The 26,455-nt window shown below is 38.1% G+C and overlaps 1 protein-coding gene across 3 annotated transcripts in view; it reads right to left on the bottom strand.

Annotated features, from left to right (window-relative positions):
• Positions 1-15,939: 15,939 nt before the first annotated feature.
• Positions 15,940-26,455, bottom strand: part of FLRT2 (fibronectin leucine rich transmembrane protein 2) — a 92,311-nt gene continuing 81,795 nt past the window's right edge. For all 3 annotated transcript variants that reach the window (XM_081291296.1, XM_081291295.1, XM_081291294.1), the window contains exon 2: positions 15,940-24,589. In XM_081291296.1, coding sequence (XP_081147422.1) covers positions 22,230-24,212 — 1,983 coding nt within the window. In that variant the 5' untranslated portion in view covers positions 24,213-24,589 and the 3' untranslated portion in view covers positions 15,940-22,229. The remainder of the gene's footprint in view (positions 24,590-26,455) is intronic.

The following is a 26,455-nucleotide window of genomic DNA, read 5'->3' as shown; positions in this document are numbered from 1 at the left end:
ATTTAAATGATATAAAACAATGACATACTGAACATAATAAATACTTAAGAAGCAAAAGAGAATAGTATGATGTAATTTTTGATATGAATAAAATTCTGAAACAAATTGATAACAGCTGATTGATGGGTACATGAATATTTCTTTTATTACTGTTTTTAGTTTTTGGTGTGATTAAAATACTTCTTAATAAAAATAAATACAACAGGAATTGGATAACTCAAATAAATAAATGATAAGGCAGTAAACTCTATAATCACCTAGGACAGAATCACTACTACTTATTCAGAATATAACAAAGAACCTGTGTGAGACATACAATAAGAAAATAACAGTGCAATTGTATTTGTTCAAACATTATCTTCTTTGAAGCTATTGACACAACTCAAGTAAAGATAAAATGAAAACACCCAACATTAACACAAAAATATTAATGATATAAAGGTCATGAAATTTTGTAATGAGAAAAGTGATAAACAATGTAACAAATTTCAGTATAAAAGAATTTGCCTTAAAATCCTTTGCCTAAAATTAGTATGATAAAAACAACCTTCTGGTTTTGACTCTGAGCTTTTTGTTTGTTAGAATCAGTTTGTCATTATCCTTGTACATTATTCAAAATTTAATCCAATATATTCTGTGTCACTGGTAACAAATGTGGTTAAGGAGTTCATCTGACAAAATATTTTGTACAATTCTGAATAATGTTCTGCCTCAAGACACAAATATCCATCTTGGATCCTGATTATCCTCTTGATTTTCAAATTATTAAGGCTCATAAACCAAAAGACCAATGGCTTCAGGCAAGTTCTTCCAAAGAGCTATTAAATCATGAAAATTTGGGTCAAATGATTTCTATTCAAGTACATTGTTATGTAGAATAAATATATTGGGGCTTTCTAGAGGAAACTGTAGAATAAAAATTTAGTATTTAGTCTATTCCCAGGTTCTTAGATCATTTCTAAAAGTATACATGTATATTTATGATTCTGCAATCAGATTGTAGGGCATTATGTTGCATATGTAGGGTATTATGTTGCATTGAGGTAACAGACATGTTGTCAGGAACAATATCAAAATTTCCCCAGAGCTTGGGAATTTTTATTGATATCTGTTATGGAGCATTTCCTGCAAAAGACAGTGGTGTAAATTCCAAGGAAGTGGTGAATTATGAAATAGAAAGTCACATTCTTTGCTTGCTTGCACATGGTTAGAATCCATTCATTCGGGGCTGGGGATGTGGCTCAAGTGGTAGTGCGCTTGCCTGGCATGCATGCAGCCCGGGTTCGATCCTCAGCACCACATACCAACAAAGATGTTGTGTCCGCCGAGAACTAAAAAAAAAATAAATATTAAAAATTCTCTCTCTCTCTCTCTCTCTCTCTCTCTCTCTCCCCCCTCCCCCCTCTCTCATTCTCTCTTTAAAAAAAAAAAAAAAAGAATCCATTCATTCAAAAACATTTTACTTAGGTCCTCTTATATGTTGAACACTATGTCAGAGTCCAGTAAACAAACACATTCATGGACCTGACAGGGAGATAGACTTGGAACACACAGAGAAAAATGACCACTTAGAGTTGGTATCCTTGGTGCTTTTGTGCAGGTAGTTAAGGAGGCAGAACATCTTATTGTATCTAGTTCAAAAAATGAAATCTACCTTAGGCATTTAGGGAAATTATACACCTGGAAAATCAGAGGAAGAATTAAAGGAGCAAAGAAAGGTGACTGCCAATGGAAGTTTTAGGTTCAAGAACCTATTTCAAAGATTGCTGTCCTTCTTAAGTCAGGAAAACACAGCTTCATTGCGCAGCCACGATCCCCACATCAAACACTCTTGATACTCATGCATCAGACAACCTACTAACTGAAGCTATGCTGGAAGGATGGATCTGTCCCTTTTTGTCTTCGAAAATATGTAAGTGTATTTAAAGGTGACACCTTATTCCCACCCAGACCTTCAGCACCGAAGAAGAAGTCAAGGTGGTGTGGGAAATAATGTGGGGGCTCACAGATTGCTTAGTTTGGAATTGCATCCAGAAGGATAGGGAGTTAGCGCAGGGTACCAACTGATTATATCCAGGACAGCGCACTCTTAGACAACTCAAGACTTGTAACCTCAACAAAAAACAAACACCACCCTAGTTGACTAATATATAACAACTCTCCCTTATGCAAAGAGATGTGTTTAGGACACTGTCATGGTTTCTATCTGGGATGTTCCTCAAAGTCCCAAGTTTGAAGATTTGGTTCCCAATGCAGCAATGTTCAGAGGTGGGGCTTTGGAGACATGATTGAATCATGACGGCTCTGACATCTTCAGTGCATTACTCTATTGATAGCTGAATGAACTACTGGGAGGAGGTGAAAACTATAGGTGACAGGGTATGGTTAGAAGAAGTAAGGCACTAGGAGTGTGCCCTAGAAGGTCACTTCTGTCCCGCCTACTTCCTGTATCCCTTTCTCTCTTTCTGCTGTCCAGCTGCTATGAGCTGAGCAGCTTTCCACCACCCCACCTGTCTACACAGCAAATGGATGCTGAACCACGGGCAGAAAGCTCTAAAACCATGAGACAAATAAATCTTTCTTCCTTTAAGTTGTTCTCATCAGGTAGTTAGATCACAGCGAGGAAAAGCTGATTAACATAGACTCCTTTTATCCTCTTTCCATTCCATTTCGCTTTTGACAGCAGCCTGCACTGTGACTGGTTATGGGTTTTACCAGTAGAAGGACACAAATTTTCATACCAATGAGACTTTACTGCTAATGATCCTGCCTCTGTTAGGTTATTACAGTCTTCTGTGTAACTGAACATTTCTAAAAAGTGAAAGAAATTAGAGGTACTCCTGTAGAACCCCCTTTGTTCCACATATACAAATCCTCATCTATGTAGAAACGACCCTATTCTCCTTAATAATAGGATGGATTCTGCCAGCTAATGTAGGTAACTTCTTTGTCTCTGGGTTCAGGGTCATGGAAAGACTAAATTATTCAGTGGTAATTTTAGTCTTCAAAGGAGGGGCCTTGTTCCTTTGAGTACTAAGACCGAACCTAACACTTCTCCAGTTCAGATAGATGGAGAACTAAATATTATAAGTGTTGCCTAAATAAGAAATGAGTGTTGCCTCTTCCAGCCCACATTCATCCTTTTCGAAAAAGAGTGTAAACCTACCTCTTCTTTCCCTTAAGTCTCATGATTTGTTTTTTTTAAGAGAGAGAGAGAAGAAAGAGAGAGAGAGAGAATTTTTTTAATATTTATTTTTCAGTTTTCGGTGGACACACATCTTTATTTTTTATGTGGTGCTAAGGATTAAACCCAGCATCCGGCCCATGCTAGGCAAGTGCGTTACTGCTTGAGCCACATCCCCAGCCCATCATGATTTGTTTTGAATTGATCCAATAAGTCACATGATTTGAACATCTTAATCTGGTCTATGAACCTCTCTGTTCAATAGCTTCTGGAATTGATTAAGGTAATTTCCATATGTCATTTAATGATAGGGGGCAGATTACCATGTATTGGTCAATAATTGAGATCATTTTATTTTTAATAAGAGTGTCCACTTCAGTAATCCATTTTACTGTTTTAAAAGTCAAGTTGCTTCAGGCAGTTTGTGGCACATGATAAGACCAGTAAATCCTCCTGGCTGGAGTCCATCTTCTCAATCATTCTGATACAAATAAATCCGTGTTCTATGTTGTAAAGCAATGTTGTATGGATCACTCTGTCAGTTAGTTTTCCATTACTGTAACAAAATATCTGAGACAATCAACTTTTAAAGAAAACAGGGTTATTTGGGAGTCATAGTTTTGGATATTCAATCCATTATACATTTGGCCTCATTGTTTTCAGACCTGAGGCAAGGAAGCACATCATGATTGTAAATACATGATTGAACAAAACCATTCACTTCATGACCAGGAGGCCAAAGAAATAAAAAGGAAAATACTGGAGCCCTTGGAATCCCCTTCAAGATCCACTAAGCCTCACTTAAAGTTTCTACCATCTTCCAATAGTGCCAAGTTAGGGACCAAGCCTTTAATACACAGACCTAACCCTAACCCTAACCCGAACCCTAACCCTAACTCTAATTCGTATTTAATGAGGTCATGAGAATTGGGCCTCAATGATAACATTATTGGCTTTATAAGAAGAGGAAGAGATACCTGAGCTAGCAAGCGTGCTCTGTATTACCATGTGACGCCCTTGCCGTGTAATGATGCAGTAAAATGGTTCCTCACCAGATGCCGAACAGATGCCACCACGATGTTCTTGGTCTTTCTAGACTTCAGAATTGTGAACTAAACGTCTATTGTTTATAAATGACCTTATCTTAGGTATTTTGTTATAGCAAGAGAAAACAAACTAACCCCAAAATTTGTTGAAGGTGAAACCATTCTGTTAGTGTTCTTTGCTTATTGAGATTAAAATATTTTTCTAGATTGATAACTCCATATGAGATGTCACAACTCAGTTGATTTTGTTCCAGTAAAAATCATAACTTCAACAAAGTAGCAACTGGAGTCAACATCTGAGCAGTCTTATCTTGATCTGCTATTCTCCAGAATAGCCAACTTCTTCGTGAATCAAAGATGCAAGACAAATAGGGATATCCTAGAAGCACCTCCTCCCAAACCTAAAGTCTGGAAATTTGGTGAGTGATGGGGATACTCTCTTATGATAACTAGTCACTCTTCAATGTTCCAAACCTGGGTCTTTTCTCAGTTATTCATTTCAGGCACAGTTTAAATGAACTGAACATCTACTTTATTCATACGGTTGTGATAAGCAATTATGCAGTCTTTGAAAATATGTTCAACTATTTTCCTGTTACTGTGCTCTTGACACTTGTGATAAAAGCCATCTCCACCCTGTAAGTGGTGTTAGTATGGCCATTTGTCCTTTGTCACTCCAGAAGTCCATCACTCCCACTTAAATAGAACACCCATTTTGAGGGCCATAGACATACCTTCATTTCTATCAAAGAAAATAGGATCCTTATGAATTTATTGATGAACACATTGGTGAAAGAATTACCCTTCAGAATCTTTTAGGAACTTTATTAAATAATAAAATAAGTCACATGATAAGTTATTCCAATGTTCCTAGTGAACTATTATGGACTGCATATTTGTATCCCCTCAAAGTTCATATGTTGAAATTCTAACCTGTAATAGCATAGCATTTGTAGATGGAGCTTTTGGGAGGTAATTAGGCCACTAGGGTTGATTTCTTATTATCACATCAGTGCCTTATAGGAAGGGACAAGAACAAGCTTCCTTTTATGACCTCTCTCTCTCTTCCCCTTTCTCTCTGTCTCTGGGATATAGCATGAAGGCAGTTGTCTACAATCTAGGAAGTGGCCCTCATTAGACACCAAATCTCTGGGCACTTGATCTTCTTCTTCCCAACTTCCAGAATTGTGAGAAATAAATGTTTTTGTTTAAGCCACCCCGTACCCAGTGTATTATATTATTGATATAGTAGCCTGAACTAATTTTTCCCATAAGTCTCAGATTCTATGATATGCCAAGAAATTTCTTGCATCTCAACTTCATTTAGTGTGGGCCACCATTGAGTCCAGATTTCACTCACTCAATTTCCAAAGCAGAACAATGATAAACATTCTGAATTTGGGGGTGAGCACACTGACTGAAGAATCTCATACACACAGATGAATTGGTTAACTTGGTACCATCTATGATTTTTTTCCTACATGGTGCAACTCTCTTCAAAGGCATTGCCATTGATATCTTCTGGGTTTCTAATAATAAAATAACAAACTTGCCATTTTCTGTTGTTTTAGCCTTTTCTTCCTGGTTCACACTCTGCATTGGATCCTCTACTAACACAGAGAGAACCAATTCTAAACCTAGAGCTGGATGGGCGATGAGGAGAGCTGGTACTTCTCGTCCACTTGCTACCTTAGGTGACTTAGTCTCTAAGAATGCAACCTATGCATCAAGGATGAAGGGCATCCGCTGGTGTAAAAGTTCAGTGAATTTGTCAGTTCAGTCTAAATCCATGTAGCATTCCTACTCTAATTATCTGGACTTCTCTTCTTTGTTAATCAATACCCTAACTTTCACTGAGTCCTAGTAAGTCTCTGAATCAGCCACATTACAATTCAGCAACAAACAATATCAGACACTCTGTGCAAGTTTTTGTTTGTTAGTTCTTTTCTGACAGAAGCTCTACAACTATAAGATAGAAAAGATTTTAAGAGCTAGTCATAGATGTTCCTTGGCTATCAAAATCTTGGCTTGAATAGCTCATTCATTGCAGGTAACCTCAGATAATAGTTTCAGCAATACTTTTTTGTTCACTGCAAGCCATAAATTACCAATGATCCATAATGCACTGGCAGAATTATTCAACCAGGTTAGACAATGAATACCAAATGTATATCCTTTAGTAAATAAACCTGCAACCAGTTTTAGTGCCAAATACTTCATACAATAAGATTTAAAAAAAGAAAGCAGAAATAATCTAATAATCTTGATTATTTCAAGGAAGAAAGGTTTTAATACAAGTATTATGTGTGCATGTGACTGGTGAAAGGACTGGGGGAAGAAATATCAAGGGCTATTTCTTAAGCTGTCACACACAAGGACATACTGCTATGGCCCTTGTCCAGAGATCATGTGTCTCCTGACCTCAGACCCTGAACATTGATCATTGCTAGGCCTGACTGCTTCTTGAGCCCAAGTCCAAATATTGACAGGAAGATAGTCCCAGTTCATCTCTGCCCTGAAAATTTGTACATGTGCATATAACTGGCAAAGCATAATTAATACGTAGAACACAAATGTAAAGCAGTCTGGAGAATGCAGTTCTTTCCAGAAAGGAAGGTATACAGAAGTAATTATAAATAATTCATACAAATAAGCTATATCTGGGGCTTTGCCTAAAATCTTGACTTTTACAGCATGCCACCCCATCATTAAATAGCATGATTTCTCCTTAATCCCTGGAGGCTGTTATGTTTTTAAAAGCCCTTCTCTTTTGTTAAATTTCATCTTAGTGGGTTTTAGCAGAAATAAGTCACAAACTAAATACTTTGTGGGAGTTATTAGAACAATTGCCACCCACATTATGGAGAACTGCACTAGATGTAGTACACACTTTATATGCATTTAAACTCATTTTGTACTTATACCAAATCTGCAAGGAAAATGTGTGCCTACAATTTCTGCAACTTGGCCAAGGTCGTCTAGCTAGTGGAAAGACAGGACAGGATTTCCATACAGACAACTCAGTCATACTGCAGAAAAGCCCATGGGAGGATCTGCACGTTAGATATGTTTGTTTTCACTAAGCACTCCAGCTATTCAGGAGGGAGAAGAGGAGGTAGCTTCCAATGACATGTTTGCTAGAATGGTTTGAGCAGTTTCCTAAGATCTAGTCAAGGCACTTAAATCTCTTTGCAGCAATGCTAAATTCTAGTACAGGGCATAGAGCCTAACCAGTAGAAATCTAGTACACATTTACATCCATGGTAATATCACATGGGGACATTTATTGTAGCTCAGTGGTTGAGCTGTTGCCTTGCATGAATGAGGCACTGGGTTCGATCCTCAGCACCATGTAAAAATAAATAAAATAAAGATATTATGTTCATCCACAGCTAAAAAAATATTTTTTAAAAAACAGGCAATTTGTGGCAGCAAATAGCTCTATAATGGCAGAGACTTTAGAGAACTTAGTCATTCTAGTTACTATTACTATTATCATTAAATTACTCTGTCTCTCCTTATTTGCTTCTGAAGAAAAGAATTTCAGACACTTTCCCAAGAATTAATCAATTAAAAAAAAAAGATCTTCAAGGATATTTAATACTATACAGATTTTGGTAACTAAATTTTACTTCACAAGGGAATCTTGGCCACAGTCACTAATAAAGTAGTAATTGCGTGATTCAAAATGTAGTGAGCAAGTTGGAAAGTTCATTACTCCACTGAAGGTCTCATTGTCCTCAACAAAGTGTTCAGGTTGTTCATTTCAAGATTTCCTTTGTTTTATCTGCAAGTTCATGGAAAAGTCCACATGAGTTAAGTAGTCAGGTAATTACAAGAAATTTAATAGTGAAGTAGTGTGGTACAGTTAGGGAAGCAAAAGGATTTGAAATCCTCAGCCCTGTGCTTCAAATCTCACTCCATTTCTTACTGTAAGATCTTAGTGTTTCCAGGGGATTCAAATTTCCTATCTTTAAAATGGGTGATGCACTTGACAGCAGTTAAAGAGTCTATACATCAAAATTCTATTAACCCATACTCCAGTTTGGGCCCAAACCACATTCATGTGCATCATTTAAATTCATAGAACTAAAAGAACAATGAGGGATCATAACATGAAGTTATTTTTACTTAACTTGGCTCAGTACGTAAAGAAACCCTTTGGGCTCCATCTCACACTTTTCCATAATTATTGTTCAATCTCTGGTGAAATTTAAGACAGCTTGAGCAGAAGTGTGAAGGAGGATGTGGCAGGTTGGGTCCCAAGAAAGCAGACTCAGAAACAGAGATTAGCACCCAGGAGGGAAGGCTTGTCTAACACCCCTGTGAAAGGCAGGGAAAGGAAGCAGGACCAGCTGGAGGGAGAAGTCAGTCATGATAAGATCCCAAGGAAGCCTCAACTGAGCCATCAGGAAGATGACATGGCCCCTTGGGGCTAATCTGAGCTGGTGTAAACTTCCCAGGCCTACCTACCACCACATCCATCAGTCATCCAGAAAGAGTGTTCTGGGGAGAATACAAAACCTGATGAAATGCTCTATTCAGCCTGAGCAATGTCCAAGGGAGCAACAGAAGGAGATTTTCGAGCAGTGGCACTTCACCGTATCTGGGCAGGCCAAACATACAGGCAAAGTCTGCTGTCCTTGATGCTACGCTAAATTTGGGATTTCCCTTGGGATCTCGTCCTCCAAATATCTCATGCTCAAGATTCTTCCATTTCTCCTTTGTTCATACTCCGTTGTCTTTTGCCCTTTATTGGTGACTGTGGTAACTGAATAAACCACACAGTGCCGACTCCCATCACTCCCATCAAGAAGGGAAACTGTTCCCTTCTTGAAAATCTAGGTAACAAGTATGTATATTTTGGTGATGGCATCAAAGAAATATGGGTCAAAGTGGGCATTGTAAGCAGAAGGGAGGACAACAGAGCTAAGATTCAGAATGACAGAGAATTCATGGTCCCTTTAAATGATACTGCTTTATGAGTACACAGAGTTAACTCTTGGGATCACTTTTTAGAGGTAGTGTGACTTTACAACATGAAAAATTTGAAGAAGCATGTGCCCTACCAGCTCTTCCAGACACATTCAGAGATACTTCAAAGGAATCTATCATGTTTTAAACCTGACTTGAAGATACATGATAGATGAGCATACAAGATATGTCAGTAATACTCAAAGCCACATCACTCCTGGTCATAGGAGAAGACAACTCTCTCTTTGGAAGGTCTCAGGGAATAGCAGACTGAGATGCTTACTCTACAGAAGCACAGAAAAGAGCTTAGTTCTATCATAAGTGATGGCAGTGGAAAAGAAAGTTGCATGAAGTGAACTAAAGGTGATGACTCTATATTAATAGACACTGTGCTGGTAGCCAAAAATGAATGCTCACACCAACACTATAGGAGGTGTTTTTATTATATATTTTTAAAGATATAAAACCAAACACTAAAGAGGCAAAGTTATACATCTGGGAAACACAGTTGGTAAGTGAACAAGTAAGTCCACATGAGAACAACTCCAAGGCCATTGCTGTTTCCACTATGTTGTATGCCATGGTGAATCTTGAATAACTTTTCATGACAATGGTGAGAGTTTCTAGAACTTGGAGGGCTAATGTTATAAACTACTTGTTAATTCGCTTGGTAATTCCTTGTTCTACAGATAATCTTTTCATAGCTTCTGCATTATACCTGATTATTTAAATTTGTGTTCATGCCACAAATGATTTTTATGTATAAAGTGTTTATTCATGCGTCCACAAAACATATTGTTTATGTTTGGTTAAAAAGTTAGGTCATTTCACAATTTACTTGCCCACATTTCTGTCACCATCTTGTATAACATATTTGTATATTTTTTGTTTTTTATTGTTTTTGTCTTACTTGTTAAAAGGTTAACAGTTTTGTATAAACTTTTTATTTAGGTCTTTTTCTCTTCCTTGTGTGCTTGTTGCTTACATTTCAGGTTATATTGGCTTTTCAAAATAGACTTGATTCATACTAATTCTTTCATTAGTGATAAGTTATTTCAAAAACATGTCCTTTGAAATTTTGATTTTCTCACTCTATAAAAAAAATAGTTGAGATTAATAAATATGTGTTTTTTTCTCCCAGGTGACTTGATTTCCCTGAAGTTAAGCAGTACTGGTTACTTATTAAATTTCTTGGTAGTGCTTGATTGTTTGTAACAAAAATATAATTAAATACTTTTATCTGACTTATTTTGATAAACTCCTTTTAAAATACTATTTTGGTCCTTTTTTAGAGGTAGCATAATATTTATATAATTTTTTTAAGAAAATAATCATTTTGCTAATTTTGTTACACTTTATTAAATTTCTTTTACCGAATTAATGAAATTTTTAAAATTTTATAACAAGGAGCTAATTAATAAGAAAAATAATAGCTTGTAAAAGAATAGATAACAGTACTTCAATTTGAGTCCCAAGGATTACTTTCCAATTATATAATTAAAAGCCATCAATCGAAAATATCAATAATTAGGCTATTATAACTTATTGGAAAGGCTGTATTATATAAACATCCTTAATAAAACAATGTTTCATTATTATATTCAGGTGTATGATATGATCAAAAAAGTGTATATTGGAATCTATTCTTAGGCAACTATTTAAAAGTCTAAACATTTTGAAATTAACAACCCATTGTTATCTGTTAAGCAGTGTTTTGCAAATGTATTAAAGATGTTGGAAATAAAAAATTATCTAATTGTCCTAAAAACTCATTCTCTAATTTTTTAAGATCATATTTGTACATTTTTTTGAATTCAGAGAAAGAAGTGTCTGAGTCAGTGTGAAATTGTGTTCTACTTCATCCCAAATATACCACACTTAACACTTAATATTTTCCTGGGTGTTCTCATAATTCCTATGCTTTTGAATCTTTAATGTTTAATAGCTAGTACATAAAAGGCTTGCAAAGGTTGAAGATATATTCAATATTCTAAGAAACAATTCTGCCTTATATAATTTTATTGTAAGGGATTCTGTGATCATTTTTATTGACATAAAGTATTTTATGAATATGCCTACTTGCTAATATAGTTTTCATTTCCCTGTTATGGGGAAAGGTATTTGAATTAAAAAGGAGTTTTGTTTCTACTTGCTACCAGTCCTGTTCATCTGTCATTTTTCAACCATAATGGGTTTCAATAAATGCATCATTGAAGACTTGACATATATAACTTCACTAATCCTTAGATATATTAATACCTCATTTCACCTAGGAGAAAACTGAGGCTTAGCATCATAAAATAAGACCACATAGGTACAAAACGACAGTTCTTCTTGACTCCATGGCTCCTCCTTTCCATGATCATGCATGTGACTTCCCAAACATGTCTAGTTTCAGGTTGTAATGACTAGTGTGAAGCATTTTGACTTTATAATAAAGTCAATGAAGCTGAGTGTGTGAATATTCCTACTATCTATTCAATACAAATCTTCTTGAATTTTACAAGAAAACAGGACACAAATCAGCCCAATAAACAAAAACTCAACTTCCTAGAAAACTAAGAAGTATGAAACAGAATTTAAAGTCCCAACAGATTAATAAACTAACTAAACTTATAAACTAACTCAACTAAACTCCCACATTTTTGACAAAAGTAACAAGCCAGAGAGCTAAATTATATTACCCAACATCAAAGGGAGAGCTGAGCTATGCAACCGAACTTTTTATACACCAATTCTGAATATTTTCACATAGTCGCTGACATGTATTGAACGCTCGGGGTTGTGCCAGGTATTGTACTGTGCTGTTATTATGGAGGTATTATTGTTATTCCCTATTTAAAGATAAGAAAACTAAAGCATAAACGTTCTCAACACCCAAGCTTAGTGTGAGCTGGAGCAGTGATTTAAATCAAGTTCTAGGCATGTTTGATCCCAGAATTAAAGAGACCTGTCAGGTTTGAATGATATACCTTCCCATCTAATAGGCGATGGTCCTATAGACACTGCCACCCTCTGTCCAATATGGTTGACTTCAATTGCAAAGCAATTCACTTCCTTGTTCCCCTTATCTCAGAAATAATAGTGAAGCATGTCATTTTCCAACTAATGAGGGCTGATATTGAAAATATTTTTCAATAGAAACAGCTGGGGGCCAACCAATCAAAACAGACACTCCTCCAAATAGAACAGAGATTGGCTATAGACCACAGAATGCTGCTCTCCATTTATACTTGACAAATAAATACTCTGAAACCAATTAAACTATGCAGTTAAGGACTAGAAGAGAAAATACTATTCCCCTCAGAATCCAGATATCTGAATTTCCACATTTATTGAGCAAGAGAAAGACAGAAAAATAAGGGGAATGGATGCTAATACAGATCACAATAACTGAGCTGCTTTGAGACTATTTTAACTCCCACAAACAGAAAGTGTGCAGGTAATAAAAGACAACATGATCTAGCTGAAGAGGATGTATGCTTCTTAATTATTACCAGATTACAAAATTAAGAATGGAACCTATTGAAGAAAGCTACTGCAAAACAGATGGTAGACTATAACATCTGCTTTGCATAGCCACAAAAATATTCTTCCTTTTGGTTGCTACCATGCCCACTGTGCAAGGTACACTTACATGCCTTGGTTGGTGGTATCATAGAATGAACCAACATCATGCCATTTAAAATTATAGATTTGGGAGGTGGAGGTCCTGGGTTTGATCACCAGCACTGAAAAAAATAAGTAAATAAATAAGATAATAGATTTTGGGGAGGGAGGGGGTACTGGGAATTGAACTCGGGCACTCAACTACTAAGCCACATCCCCAGCCCTATTTTGGATTTTATTTAGAGACAGTCTCTCACTGAGTTGCTTAGAATCTCGCTGTTGCTAAGGCTGGCTTTGAACTTGTGATCATCTGCCTCAGCCTCCTGAGCCACTGGGATTACAAGATTACAGATTTTTGGAACAGAAATTTATTTCCCTGATTTTAAAAAATGTTTTGGCTTTCTACCCTCTGCTCAACTGTCATTCTCAGGGTCCTTTGGTACTCCCAATTCTTGAGCTGATTTTCCACAATAACCAAACCTATATGTGCTCTGCAGATTAGAGAGGAATGATACTGTATTACAAAGGAGTTTGTTTTCTTTCTGTTCTACGAAGCTGTTCAATGGTCCCATTCATGAGACAAGAACGTGCTGCTGTTCTGTTATCATGTGGCACCTCACTTTCCTTAGCTCTTCCTTAGCAAAAATAAAAAATAAAAAAAAATAAAAATAATAGGGAAAATGAAAAACTGTCAGACTTGTATTGGTAATTATTGTGCACAGTTATGTGGAGTTTTGGAAGCTAACTACCTTTAAATAAATAAAAAAAAAACCCTATACGTAACTCTGATCTTAATACTCAAGAAGTTGACTTCCATGTTAAAAAGGTGACACTATGACACCATGTATTTCTGAATTCGTCCTGTATGGAAAATACAACATGTTCATGTTATTTATGTGATGCTTCTCAGCATCAGATACTAGGCCAACCTCGCTCCATACCTTTTATTCTTCCTGTCACCATGTGTTCGACATCATAGATCTCATTTATGGAAAAGGGAACTGATAATATTGAAGTGTAAGTCAATGCCAAAGTGAATTGTGTCTGGTCAGTTGCAGGGGCAAGTTTCCAAAGTAAATGTGAGTGAACTCAAGTGTGAGCTCTTCCTAACCACCCCTCTCCACTGCCTCCTGTAGGGGCTGTTATTTCTAGGACAGACTATTCATTCCCAAATAGGATCACACAATGGGGACCTCTAAATGACACATGCTGCATTTTTATGTAGGCTATGACAGTGAATAATAGCTGTCTCTTTTGATTTTGCTGATGGAGACAAAAGAAACATCTCTCTCTGCTTTTTACATGTGAAGAATTCGTTTTGACTAACTGTCAACATTTCTGACTTTATGTCTACCCATGCTTTGAGACTTTTCATGATGGTGACACTTTTTTTTTTACAAGGTGAATTTGTAAAGACACCTCTTTACGTGCCTTTCTGCAAACTGGCTCAGAGTTTTCAGGTTGTTCGTAACATTAAAAAGTAAGTTCTTTGCATTACTTCGGTAGCTCACTCTGCTCATCCTGTAGGTGTAGACACATCCCGATTCCTTCTAAAGCTTTCAAATCACACAAATGTGTGACCATCACATAAGCACAAACCCAAAACTTCTTTAAGATACATAATATGTAAAACTTCTTTAAGATACATAATATGAGTCATTTTTAGAAAATATGTTTTTTTTTTCCTTCTTGTAAAGTACACATTGGGGTGTTTAAATGATTCCACATAATTTAGAATTCCACAGATCTCAGAGGTTTTTTTAAAGTCACTTCACCCAAAGTGACTAGTGAGGGTGGCTGGTCTTCTAGAAGGGATTGGGCACTTTGCTCAGCATAGCATGAGGTGAAACAATCGATAGATACATTCCTCACCCCCAGGCCACCCGGAGTGTGAGTATGAAGTAAGCCCATAGAAAATTAAAATATGTAGGTGCTAAAAAAAATTCTGAAGTGATATTAACTGCATGGGGGGAGGGTCTGATAAAATTGGCAGGTGAGGTTGAAACGGTTTTTCAAGGGGCATGTTTGACCTATATCTAAAATGAGCATGTCCCCAGGCAAAGGAGAATGTCAGATGATATTCCTTGAGTGAATGTACAGCACTCGTGATGGCTGCGAAACAAACTAAAAGCTTTCTGTGTATGTTCATTGTAAATATAAGTCTTGTCTAGAGAATTAACGAAGGTAGAGGCAGGACAGGTAAGGCATGCCAGGGAGCAGTTTGCATTCAGATGTGTCACACAAGGTGTTAAAATTCTATCTTGCAAGTGATGGTAATAGGATATTCTGAAAGCAAGACATCACATGCATCCAGTTTTAATAGATTTTCCTCTGTCCCAGGATGCAGGAAGGGCTAAAGTGGGAAAAGACTAAAGTCAGGAAACAGAGAAATCATACTTGAGAGGCCTAGGCAAGTGCTGAATCCTTGGTGGATTATTTAAACCAACATGTAAATGTTTGATGGATGCATAGCTCAGGGGCTGCCTGAGCCACATGTGGAATATGTGGCTTCTAGGACGGATTTTGTTGATGCAGTTTAACTCCCCTGAAAAACTCTCTTATTCAGCCCCCAGACTTACCTAGCCCCAGTAAATATTTGCTGAATGAAAATAAAAGCAAACGAATAAAGGCCCATGTATTCAATGTAGGCATTTTAACCACATCTGAGCCAGCAGTGTTATATTTGATTCAAAGAAGACGGACCCAATATGGAGGTTTTTCATATCCCTGAAATCATAAGAGTCCTCCAAAGAGACACTGAAATTTTCACTTTGTTTAGACTTTGTACCAAGAGAGTAAACAAGTGGTATTATCATTGGGTGTGCATGTTAAAAAGACATCTGGTTTGAGATATATCATTAAAAGTTCTGTGTCCTTAACTTTCAACACAACTCAAGAAAATAAAGCCCCAATAATATCTCCCAAAGCACTCATTCTTTATTTGTACCACAGTGAGTATAAATCCTGAAGTCAGGGTCCTACAGCTCTAACAGATTCTGACGTAAGTGCATCTTCAGCAGGATGTATGGTATACTTGGGGCAACCTCTCAAGTATGAAACAAATGATTACTAAAAATAGCCCAAGTCAAGTTGTCTCATAGTTTCATCTCTCTGTGGGTGGAGACATATTTTGCTTCCACCTGAAACCTTCAAATCGAGCATGAGGGCATTACACATTCAGAAAAAAAAAAAAATGGAATTTCTATAAAAAACTGGAATGAATGAAAAAGGGCTTTAAAAGCCAAGTATTTTTTGAGGTTTTCCCAGTGTTTCCTTGACTAGTCATAAAGAATAACTAATATTGCACCCACGGAGAGAAATTATAGTTCCATATTCATATATCTTTAAACACTAAGAATTTATCCCAAAGGCCAGTCAATTTAGGGAAACTGCTAAATGTCCGTGGAGACCTGCCTGGGTTAGTTCCTGACTGTGCCATTTGCAGTATTTGTGGCTATGGACCAATCATTTAATGTCCCTGGGGCTGAGTTTTAAAATCTGAAAAATTAAGAGACCATACTTTACATGGTTATTTTAATGACTAAATGCAAATGTGTATCAAAGCATTTTGGATACATACTTTTGGATACATAGGTGCTTGATAATTGTCAGGTGCCATTATTATTCAAGATTAATTTTCCATTCTGGTGCATAATAGAGATCCAAGAGTTTGCATGTGTAATTACAAAATACAGTTCCTAATGTTTCAATTACTTTTACTTGGCATACATTTGAAAACTTTATTTGAAATTAGTTCTGATTTTGTCAATTTGATGTCACTTTGCATCACATATTAAAAGCAAAGATCAACCTATAAGGTAGATGCACCATCCACCTTCCCAACAGGTAGGAATCTACCTCTCTCTCATTATCCTGGACATGCTGCTAGTTAAATAAAAAGAATGGCAGGTGATTATATGTGTTCTGTGACATGAGGGCATCAGGCAAAAAAATAAATTACAAAATCCATGTGTTCTTTACTTGGCAGAGTCTCATTTTTCTCTGAATTCTCAATAGAACCTAACAATACTATACATAGTAGATGAGGGGTAGGTAAATGCACTGGATGAACAGAAATATCTATGGACATGGTGGAGTAGAACTCGGGCTTGATTTGGCTAGCACTGCATTTGTTCTATGAAGCCTCTGAACTCAGCCTGGGGCCTGGAACAGAGGAGCAGGACCTTCATAAATTCTTTTAAATGAAAGGTACTCCTTGGTTAAGGGATCTAGTCTCCATACAGTAATGTCTTAACACTTGGCAAAACCAACCAAGAATAAAAAGGACATTAATTTACATAAAATATTCCCAATGTAATAGGAGTCACCGATTACCACTCTCTTTCGTAGTTCATTTTCCAGCAGAGATTCTACAAATAAGTGATACTAGTTAACTGAAATGTCAAAATTTTATTTCCTGATGCAATCTCTGTCAAATACATTAGTGATGAAAATGGCCAAGAAGGTTAGGGAAAGGGGTTCTGGAACATTCCATGAGACTAATCCAGAATATCCAGAATTGAACTTGAACAGACACATTTTCATGAGTGTCCCATAGAAAAGTATAGGTGATGAGCTCTGAGAAATTCTGAAGGAGAAAAGTACCATGAGGATTCTTAAAACTGACATTCAAGCCCAATAGTGCATGTTAAGAGCAGATTATGAGGGAGAAGACTATTCTGACTGGATAACTGCATTGTCATTATCTACATCCTAAACAACATCATTTTCACAAACATAAAACAATACGCTCTGTATATGTGAGTATATGTTAAGGATACTTGTGAGAACACAAAATTTAGTTGGGAAATAGGAAAGAACATGAGGCTTTCACTAATCCCCTCACACAAAAAAAGAATCAATGGCCCTTACACAACACGAGTTGTTTGCATGGTCAGAGAATGTGAAAATCCTATTACCTCTTCCATTCCTCCTTCCTCTTTTACATTAACAATACAAGTACTGGCTGTATCCCAATGAACTGAGTAGATAAACACAATGTGGTTTTCTTTTAAAATAAGCCTTTACTGAACATATCAACAAGGTACTGTATAGCGTGGAGTGAAGTTTGTAGTTAACAGAGTGTGTGACACGGTAGGTCTCAAGAGGATGTAGGATGCAGAATCTTCCAGCTCCTTGAAGTTCCTGGTCAGAGAGAACACGCTTCACACAAACCAGAAACAAATCGACAAATGATTCAAACAATAACAAGTCATCAGATTGATTTCAGTGGATGGATCAGTCCTATAGTGCTGGTGACTCACCGTGCCTCAACTGATTACAAGTCTTATATCCTATGGACACCTTCACAAATGCCCTCAGGTCTATGTGTATGCACGCACATGTGTACTTCATACTGATTAAAAAATGCCTGTCACAATGGCCTTGCTTTGTGCTCTTTGGGTGGGTGTGCAGTGAGAAAAAAGAAATATAGCAAAAGAAGATTTGTTATAACAGCATCATCATCTGTGTAAAACACATTTTCCCCACAGCCAGTGAAAAGCATCCCCCTTTGCCAGCAATTGTCTTTCAACCTTGCAGAAGGAACCAAAGAAGGATGTGAGCTACAGCTTCCTAACTTTAGTGTTTTGACATAAATAAAAGAGCATCAGGCAATATTTGACAAGATCAAGAACTGGAAGCTGTTCTGTGTATGTATCTTTTCCCTGTTGGGTACTCTTCTGCTTTGCTGTCCTGTGAATCTGAAAAGGAAAGTTATGAGCATGGGTGCTATTGTCATGCTCTAAAGTAAAGTGTAGTCTCCTTATTAGAGTTAGAGAAAAGAGCCATCAACAAAGACACTGAGTGAAATGAGCCACTTCACAGTCAAATGTTGCAATGGACACTGCAGCTGGGTTTGCTGATCAAGTGAGGCACCTGCTCCCTGTGGACCACAAAGCTGCCCTGTGTTCTAAGTGGGAGCCTTGCTCACAACATGAAGAGAAGGAAGTTCTGACATGGTGAAATGACTAAGACCATTGTGATCAGCACTAGTAGGAAATGGAGCTGTGCTATGTGCTACTTCAATAAGACTTTTTACCAGATCGGTCACATCATAATTTTTGTTTGTAACTTGGGGGGAGAATATCTAATATAGTTTCAATGAACATCTGGATAATTAGAAATTGCATCTTTTTTCCCTAACACAAGAGATCGTTTTCCACCTTGTGCAAGGAAAATAGGGAACATCCTTGTGGTCTCTGCCTGTGAATGTCCCATGTGATGTGTGGGCAGTGCATCTGAGAGTGTTTGAGTGAAGCCCAAGGTCTCTCCATGATCAAAACATCTCCTCAAATAAGCAGATATGAGCAACTACCCAGGGTATGAATATCTGTTGATAATATTGTGTGACCATGGCTATGCCTTCTCCTTCTGAAATGTCCTCTGTACTGTGACATATTTCTGCACTCTGACAAGGCTGGATACTATCTGAGATCATCGCAGCTGGTCAGCATCAAGCTCTCTATAAGCCAGTGGACCTGGTCTTGGCCTGCACCCTTAACCTTGACTAATCACCTCAAAATACAAAATGACTAAACCAAAAGAGGAGAAAATACAGAGCAGATGTATCTGCAGATCATACTCTGATGATGAAACATGCCAGTGAAAGCATAATCCATCAGTGACGGTCATTCAACAATTTTTGTACGATGCCTGAGATTTTACAGATTTTTTGATGTACTTTCCATCCTGGTACAGGTGAGAGCCCCAGTTATGTTATTATAAATGGCAGGCTGCATATAGTCGTAGCACTCTTGGTCATGATGTGCACAAGATCAAAATAAATCCTGTAACTAGATTTTCGCTCTTCAGTAGAGAAATTCTGTCAGATCACCCTAACCATTTCACATGACTAGATCTCCACTGTGCCACTTAAACCTGAAATAATTCTGTAAAATCCCCAAAGATATTACAAGAACCTCTCCATTCTTGTTCTTCCTGATCCAAAGCAAAGAGGTCTCAACAGCCAAAATTCCCACTGGGAGTTAAATATACAATACCAATAAATGAGAATGGTTTTGTGGATAACAGAAATAAAAGCCCTCAAAAGCCAGAGTACCATCATTTGAACAAACAGTTTTATCTACATAGCCAAGGGGAAGAGGCCAGTGGAAGGACATTATCCAGTTAAGTACAAAAAAAAAAAAAACCCCACGACAACGTCCTGATTTTAGTTGGCTTACTATTACATTGGTCACCTTCCAAGGTTGTCTTATCCCTTCACGGTATGGACCTATCTTTAAAAACACAACAGCGAAGACCCTCTAGCTAACAGACTAAAACGGAAACCAGAGTCACTTCAGAATTAATTTAAATTAATTCATAGCTAAATTCAGCTCTATTGACTGCACAGTTTCAAGTCTTGTGTCTACAACATTCTAGCTTCAGTTATATGTTCTGCTTATTCTGAGGGATGAGGGAGATTAAAACATATAAGTCAGGGTATATCGTTAAGGAAAATAAAGCTCTTACTATAAAGAAAAACTTGCATAGCGTTTTATACCTAAACTTTTACAAAGACGCATCACAGTTTTATTTTGCTTAAAAAGACAGAGAAAGCAAGATGAGTGTGACATTTACTTCATGAGTCCCTAAAATAATGGCCAGTGGTAACAGAAATATACCACGCAGTGAAATGCCTAGACACGATCTTCCAAAATAATTTTCCAAGGATGCACTTTCTTTCAGATAATGCATGTGATCTATAGCCCTTCTACATCTAAGGAGTGGTGAAGATTAGAGTAAATGGTACGTGCTTGCTGAAGATGGATGTTGCTTCAAAAACATTTAGGATTAAGTGCAGATATCCCTCTCTATTCTATGCCCTCTGCTTGTTGCCTTGCTCTGCCAACATTTGGGGAAGCTCTTCTTCTCTGACTTGTTCATTTTTCATCGGTGGTCTTACAGAAGATTTACCATCCCTCCACAATTCCCAATTGGAGGAACTTCCACAATCGAAAAAGAACACATGAAATTTCAAGTGTTGAACGGGATCAAAGTCGGTCCGAGATGGAAACCTGGTATTGCTTTTAAAAATACGCATTCTTTTGGCCAGCTTTGATGTGTCCTTATAGAATTATTAGCAGTGAGAATTAATATGCATTTTAAAACATGTAAGTACATAAAGATATTTTGTGCAACCAGGACTGGCATTCATAATTCTCTTTGAAATACTGAGCAGAGGGGGACAAACAAAGGCGGCATAAACAACTTAATTACAAAAATAGATGCGAAATGATTGGAAGACAAGAATTTGAGAGGGGATAAAGGTATTAATTCAAGCTATTTCAACATGATACTAATAAAGTCAGTTGATAGAGTGTCATAGAACCACTGATCAGTTGCTTTTGTCTAAATAGTATCAGTAATTTTTAAATAAGAAGTTGTTTTAATATATTTTAAACACTTTTTTTCTCATTGGTCTAAATATCATGTTGATATAGCCTCAGTGAAACTACCCAAATAATTCTCATTATCAAAAATAATTCCATTCAATATAATTCTTCCCATTATTTTATTAGGCTCTTCTAAAAAAGTATTCTAGAATATATCTCTGTTGAATGTGATTCAACCTGACATATGATTTGAATAGTGACACTTTTTAAGGGATTTTTTTTCTTGCTAGGACTGATCATACCTGTCCCTGAAGATGACTGAAATCATACTCAAGTCTCTAACTCTGTTATCACATAGGGCCAGGGAAGCATGAAGAGTGATTTTTAAGCTCCCACTCAGAAAGCCACCCCTGGGTTCTAAGGTCTTTTCAAATTGGCTCTTGATTTTCTAGATTGTGTCAGGCTGGGTTCACTTATCTCACAGGAACCGGCTTCCTTTTGATGCTTTCTAAATTTCCTGCACTGGGTCAACTCAGGGTAACTACCTCCTTTCTTATTTCATGGAATTTTTTTTTTAACTTTTCTTCCAGACCAGGAGGCATAGAAATAGCATGAGAACATCTCAGCCATTTCTTGCTTTACCCATTATTCTTCTTACCCCGAGGAGTCCATATGAATATGCCCTTTCATCTGACCATCAGCTGTCAGAAAGGAATTTATCCTGACAGCTACCACAGCAAAGTGGTTAATGTGCATCATAAGGAAGAATCACTCTTTCTTCTGCCTCGGTGCTAGGTTCTCATTGTACAACCCCGTACAGTACTTCAGCAACTATTTTTTTTTTTAAGATTTAAAAAGCAAAGAGTTACAAAACTGTTTGTAATTAACTTGAAATAGAAAAGATAGCACTTTTTTTAAATCCCAATATATAGTACACCGTATAAATTACAGAGTATTCAAATGCACAAATGCATCTGTGTAACATTTATCAAATGTGATCTGCGTGTCTATGTGCACACACGTGTGTGTTCTCAAAGAGTTCGGCTGTTCGCCTTCCTAACAACGCTGGACCTCTGGTTGTTACGTGTGGCAGTGCTCCAGGTCTGGCACGCTGCTGTTGCAGTATCTCATGTTATTGGGGATATGGCAGTCTGTGTAATTAATGCCCCCGTTTGGGGTGTAAATGGGCTGCAGTCTGAAATCTCCTTTAAGGAGCTGATCATTATTTAAGGAGACGATCTGAAAGCTGGTTTCCGTCATCTCCAGGATGGAGTTGTCCTTCTTGGTGCCTGCCTCGCAATAGTCATCTTTCCGACGGCCCCGGTTGTATTTCCACTTCTGTGAGGTGTAGCGCCCCTTTTTGTGCATGTGCCAGCAGAAGACGCTGAGCAAGACCACGAGCACGAATATCACTGCACCCCCGATCAAACCCGCCAGCAGAAAAGGGGAGCCCATGCTGTGGGATGTTGTCTGCTCATGGCTCGAAGCGGTGTTGCTGCCGTTGTTCAAATAGGAGGCAAGGGTGGTGGCCTCCGAGCAGACGGTGTCTTCTACAGCACGGTAGTTAAAAGCATCCAGTGGCACTAAGCAAATCCGGTAAGTGGATCTGGGCTCCAAATTAACCAGGCTCAGGTGTTGCTTCTCCCCACTGACGATGCGCTCCTGAACGATGCCCCCCACCAGGCTGTGGCCCATCTTCACCCACGTGAGTTTGTATGCCATCACAGTAAAGAGAGACAGCCAGCTGACTTGGATGGAAGTATCATTCACAAAGTGGATGGACAGCTGGATCCGCTCAGATATAGGTGGAGTCGCTCTTTCTCTACCATCCCAGTCAGGAACGGTGGGAAGTTTCGATGTAGTGGGAGCTGGAGGTGTGTAGCTTCTGCTAGGGGTTGGAACAGAGAGAGTGGGAGGCTGTGTTGTTGGAGAAATAGTACTTGGGGCCGGGGTAAAGAGAGGCTGGCCAGGGGTTGTGGTGGGACACGACACAAGATTCATATTCAGCTCCCTGACAGCCATCCCCCGGACTTGTTCAGGACCTTGGCACATGAAACCCCGCACGTTGAGAGATGAAGGGATATATTTGAGCCATTCTGTGACCCATTTAATACTGCAGTCACAAAACCAAGGGTTATTCCGAGCAGTGAGCTGCTTCAAGTTGGAGAGATTATCAAAGACCCCTTGAGTCAACTTCCTCAGTTGGTTGTTGGATATGTCCAGCCGTTCCAGCTTCCGGAGGTTGGAGAAGGCCGTCAGAGGGATGTGGTTAATCTGGTTGTCCTGCAAATACAGCCTGATGAGATGCGTACCTGGCAGATCAGGAGGGGGATAGGAGAGCGAATTACGGACTATGGAAAATTCCTTGAGCTTGGTGAGATGGCTGAAGGTGCCCTCGGCAATGCCCTTGTTCGTCAAGAGATTCCCATCCACGATCAGACGCTCCAGGCTTGTGAGGTTCTGAAAGGCCATGTCTGAGATCACGGCGATTCGGTTTTCATCTACTCTCAGCTCTTGCAGGTCCACAGGAAGCCCGACAGGCACGCTGCTCAGGTGGTTCTTGGACAGAAACAACAACTTGAGGCTAACAGCCTCCCGGAAGGCCCCATCCTCCACCCCCACCGTGGAGATAGAGTTGTCATCCAGGTGCAGCTCTTCAAGCTTCAGGAGCTGTGCAAGGGCAGCACGTGAAATGGTTTGAATGTTGTTTTCCTGCAAATGGAGAACTCGGACGTTCTTGGGAAGGTTCATGGGGAATTCATCCAGTTGGTTGCCATAAAGGTAGACCGTGTGCACTGACTGTACATTGTGCAGCTCTGCAGGAAATCCAGCATTATTAATTTGGTTGTTGTGGAGGTAGAGTACGGTTACGCCCTCCGGGATCCCAAGAGGCACTGAGGTCAAGCTTCGCTCGTTACAGTAGACAAAGTTCCTGTCGCAGCGGCACACGCTAGGGCAGGCCAGGAGTTTTGACACTTGTGAGTAGAGCCCTAGGGAAAGGATAAGCCAAGATTTTAGGAAAAAAGCCCCATGGCTGGGCCACTTTGTGGTCTGCAGGCCCATTTCTGAAGAACAGAAAGAAAATACAATGTGGTAGGGAAAACAAAAATTAAAAAAATATATATAATCAGCAAAATCAAAATGACGGGACAGGTTCTGTCAAAGTCCAGAATTCCAGCTACAGGAAATGTCCGGAGGGCATCGGTGAAAGAACCTTTCTGATGTCTCTGGTCTTATCAGCCTGTATGGCCCTCTTTGCTGTTGTCCTCCATGTGCAAAAGACTTCAATAGGGAGAATTTTCTACGCAGGCAGCAGGTGAGGCCACGTTATCTGCCGGGTCTACACAGCCAGAGTGGGTGGACAGAACTCCTGTCCTCTGATGGAGATCAGGCCAGGGCTGATGGACCTGTGGACTTCTTGGTTAAGCACAATCTGTGATCTGTTGTAGGGAAGAAAAGAGAAGAGAGTCAGTTAAGGGTAGTTATATAAGAAGTACTGATATGCCCACAAACCTTTCAAAAATAGCAAGTTTGGGACTAGCATATATTTTAGCTAACCAGTATTTAGTTGGAAAAATATTTAAGAAAACAATGAAATATCTTCAAAAGGAAACTCTTATTATCAATCGTACTGTGAACTCTGCATCCCAATCAGTACCTTCTCTTAAATATCTATGCGCATATATATATATATATATATATATATATATATATATATATATATCAGCAAAATCAAAATAATGGGACAGGTTCTGTCAAAGTGCAACAGACACACAGTCAACACACAGGATTGGTGAATGATTATCATTTCCAAATCCTATTGATCAATCTTACTACAAGATGGAGTTGGGCACTAAGGGAAAAAATGTGAAGCCTTCCAGAGTTATAAATCTTCAAAATGCAAAATGGGGAGTAAGTTATTTTAAAAAAATGTACCCTTATTAAAAATTCTTCCAAATGCACTGTGCTTCCAAATACATTTATCACATAATGATAACTCATAAATGATGTAGCTATAGCTTTGTATGTTTCCATCTCCTGTTAAAATTCATCTTGAAATTCTAATATGAAAGCTTACTTCTGCTTAGTGGAGAATTCTAGAGAATGCAATGAAAAGGTTAGAATAAAACATTAATAGAGATTACTCATTATATTACCACTCAGAGATAACTGATGTTTATTTCTTTTGCCTAAGAATGCACATAACATCATTGGAATCATTATTTACCTTCCTGCTTCTTACCTAACAATTTGCCATGATCACATTCCATGTCATTAAAAACCCATGCATCCTTTCCATCTGACACAGATGAACTAGTGCAGGGATAATGCACAGATGCACACATGAAGGCAGAGAAAAGACTTCTCTTTTCTTCCCCAATTCTTGCCTCTCTTCTTTTGTCTTCCTCCCAAATAGCTCCCACTTGAGTTACCAAGGAGACTGTCCAAACTCCAATCTATGACACATTTCCACCACCCGCCTCCTTTGGGACCTCCAGGTATGCATGAGCTCTGCCACTGTGATTCCTTTAAGAGTTGCCAGGCTCATGATTTAGAATAAATGATTTTCCAATATCACCTCCCTCCTGCCTGTGAGTGCTTTTCTTTTTTTGAAGGACTTTCAGAAAATTATGAAATGAGAGAAGACATAATGGAGGAAGGAAAGGCAATCCAGGGCTAGCAAGCATGCCTTCTTGCTCCAGAATGTGTTCCATTTGTTTTTAGATTACAGAGGTAAAGAAGTTAATTGAAAGGTGCCAGATTTGATTTCCCTACAAAATAAGCTAACATGACAGGACATGGGGACTGCAAGTCCTCTAATTTTCACCAAGATACAGAGATAGAAATAACTTATATCTAAAAGCACAGAGGGTCTATTTGTAACTGTTCCTTCAGCTATCTTTAGAAATATAATTAAAAAAGAAAAAAAGTATTGTAAATGTTATTTCAGTGTCAAGGATACTGTGAATTTGTTCTATCATTTAAAAGATTGTAAACCATATAAAAACGGCCTTTGATGATCAGAAATGATAAATTTATTTTTGATTGCTTATTAAAAAAAAAGGGAGAGGCTGTTTCTTTCCAGGCAAAAGCAGAAAGATATGATGCTTTATTTAAAATGAAGTGGTACTTATAAATGTGTTTTGCCACTGAAAGGGAGCCATTCTCTCCAGAAGAAATCTCTACATGGTTAAAGAATAGTTTATACAACAGAGAGTAGCACAGGAAAACAGAGTTTGATGCCATCACCTCTATGCCATCCCTATCTCAGGTGTCACAGTATCCCAATGATTCCTAATGTCTTG

This window comes from Spermophilus citellus, assembly GCF_964194105.1.
Source record: "Spermophilus citellus genome assembly, chromosome: 4".
Classification (NCBI taxonomy): domain Eukaryota; kingdom Metazoa; phylum Chordata; class Mammalia; order Rodentia; family Sciuridae; genus Spermophilus; species Spermophilus citellus.
This window is presented reverse-complemented; position numbering and strand designations above follow the sequence as displayed.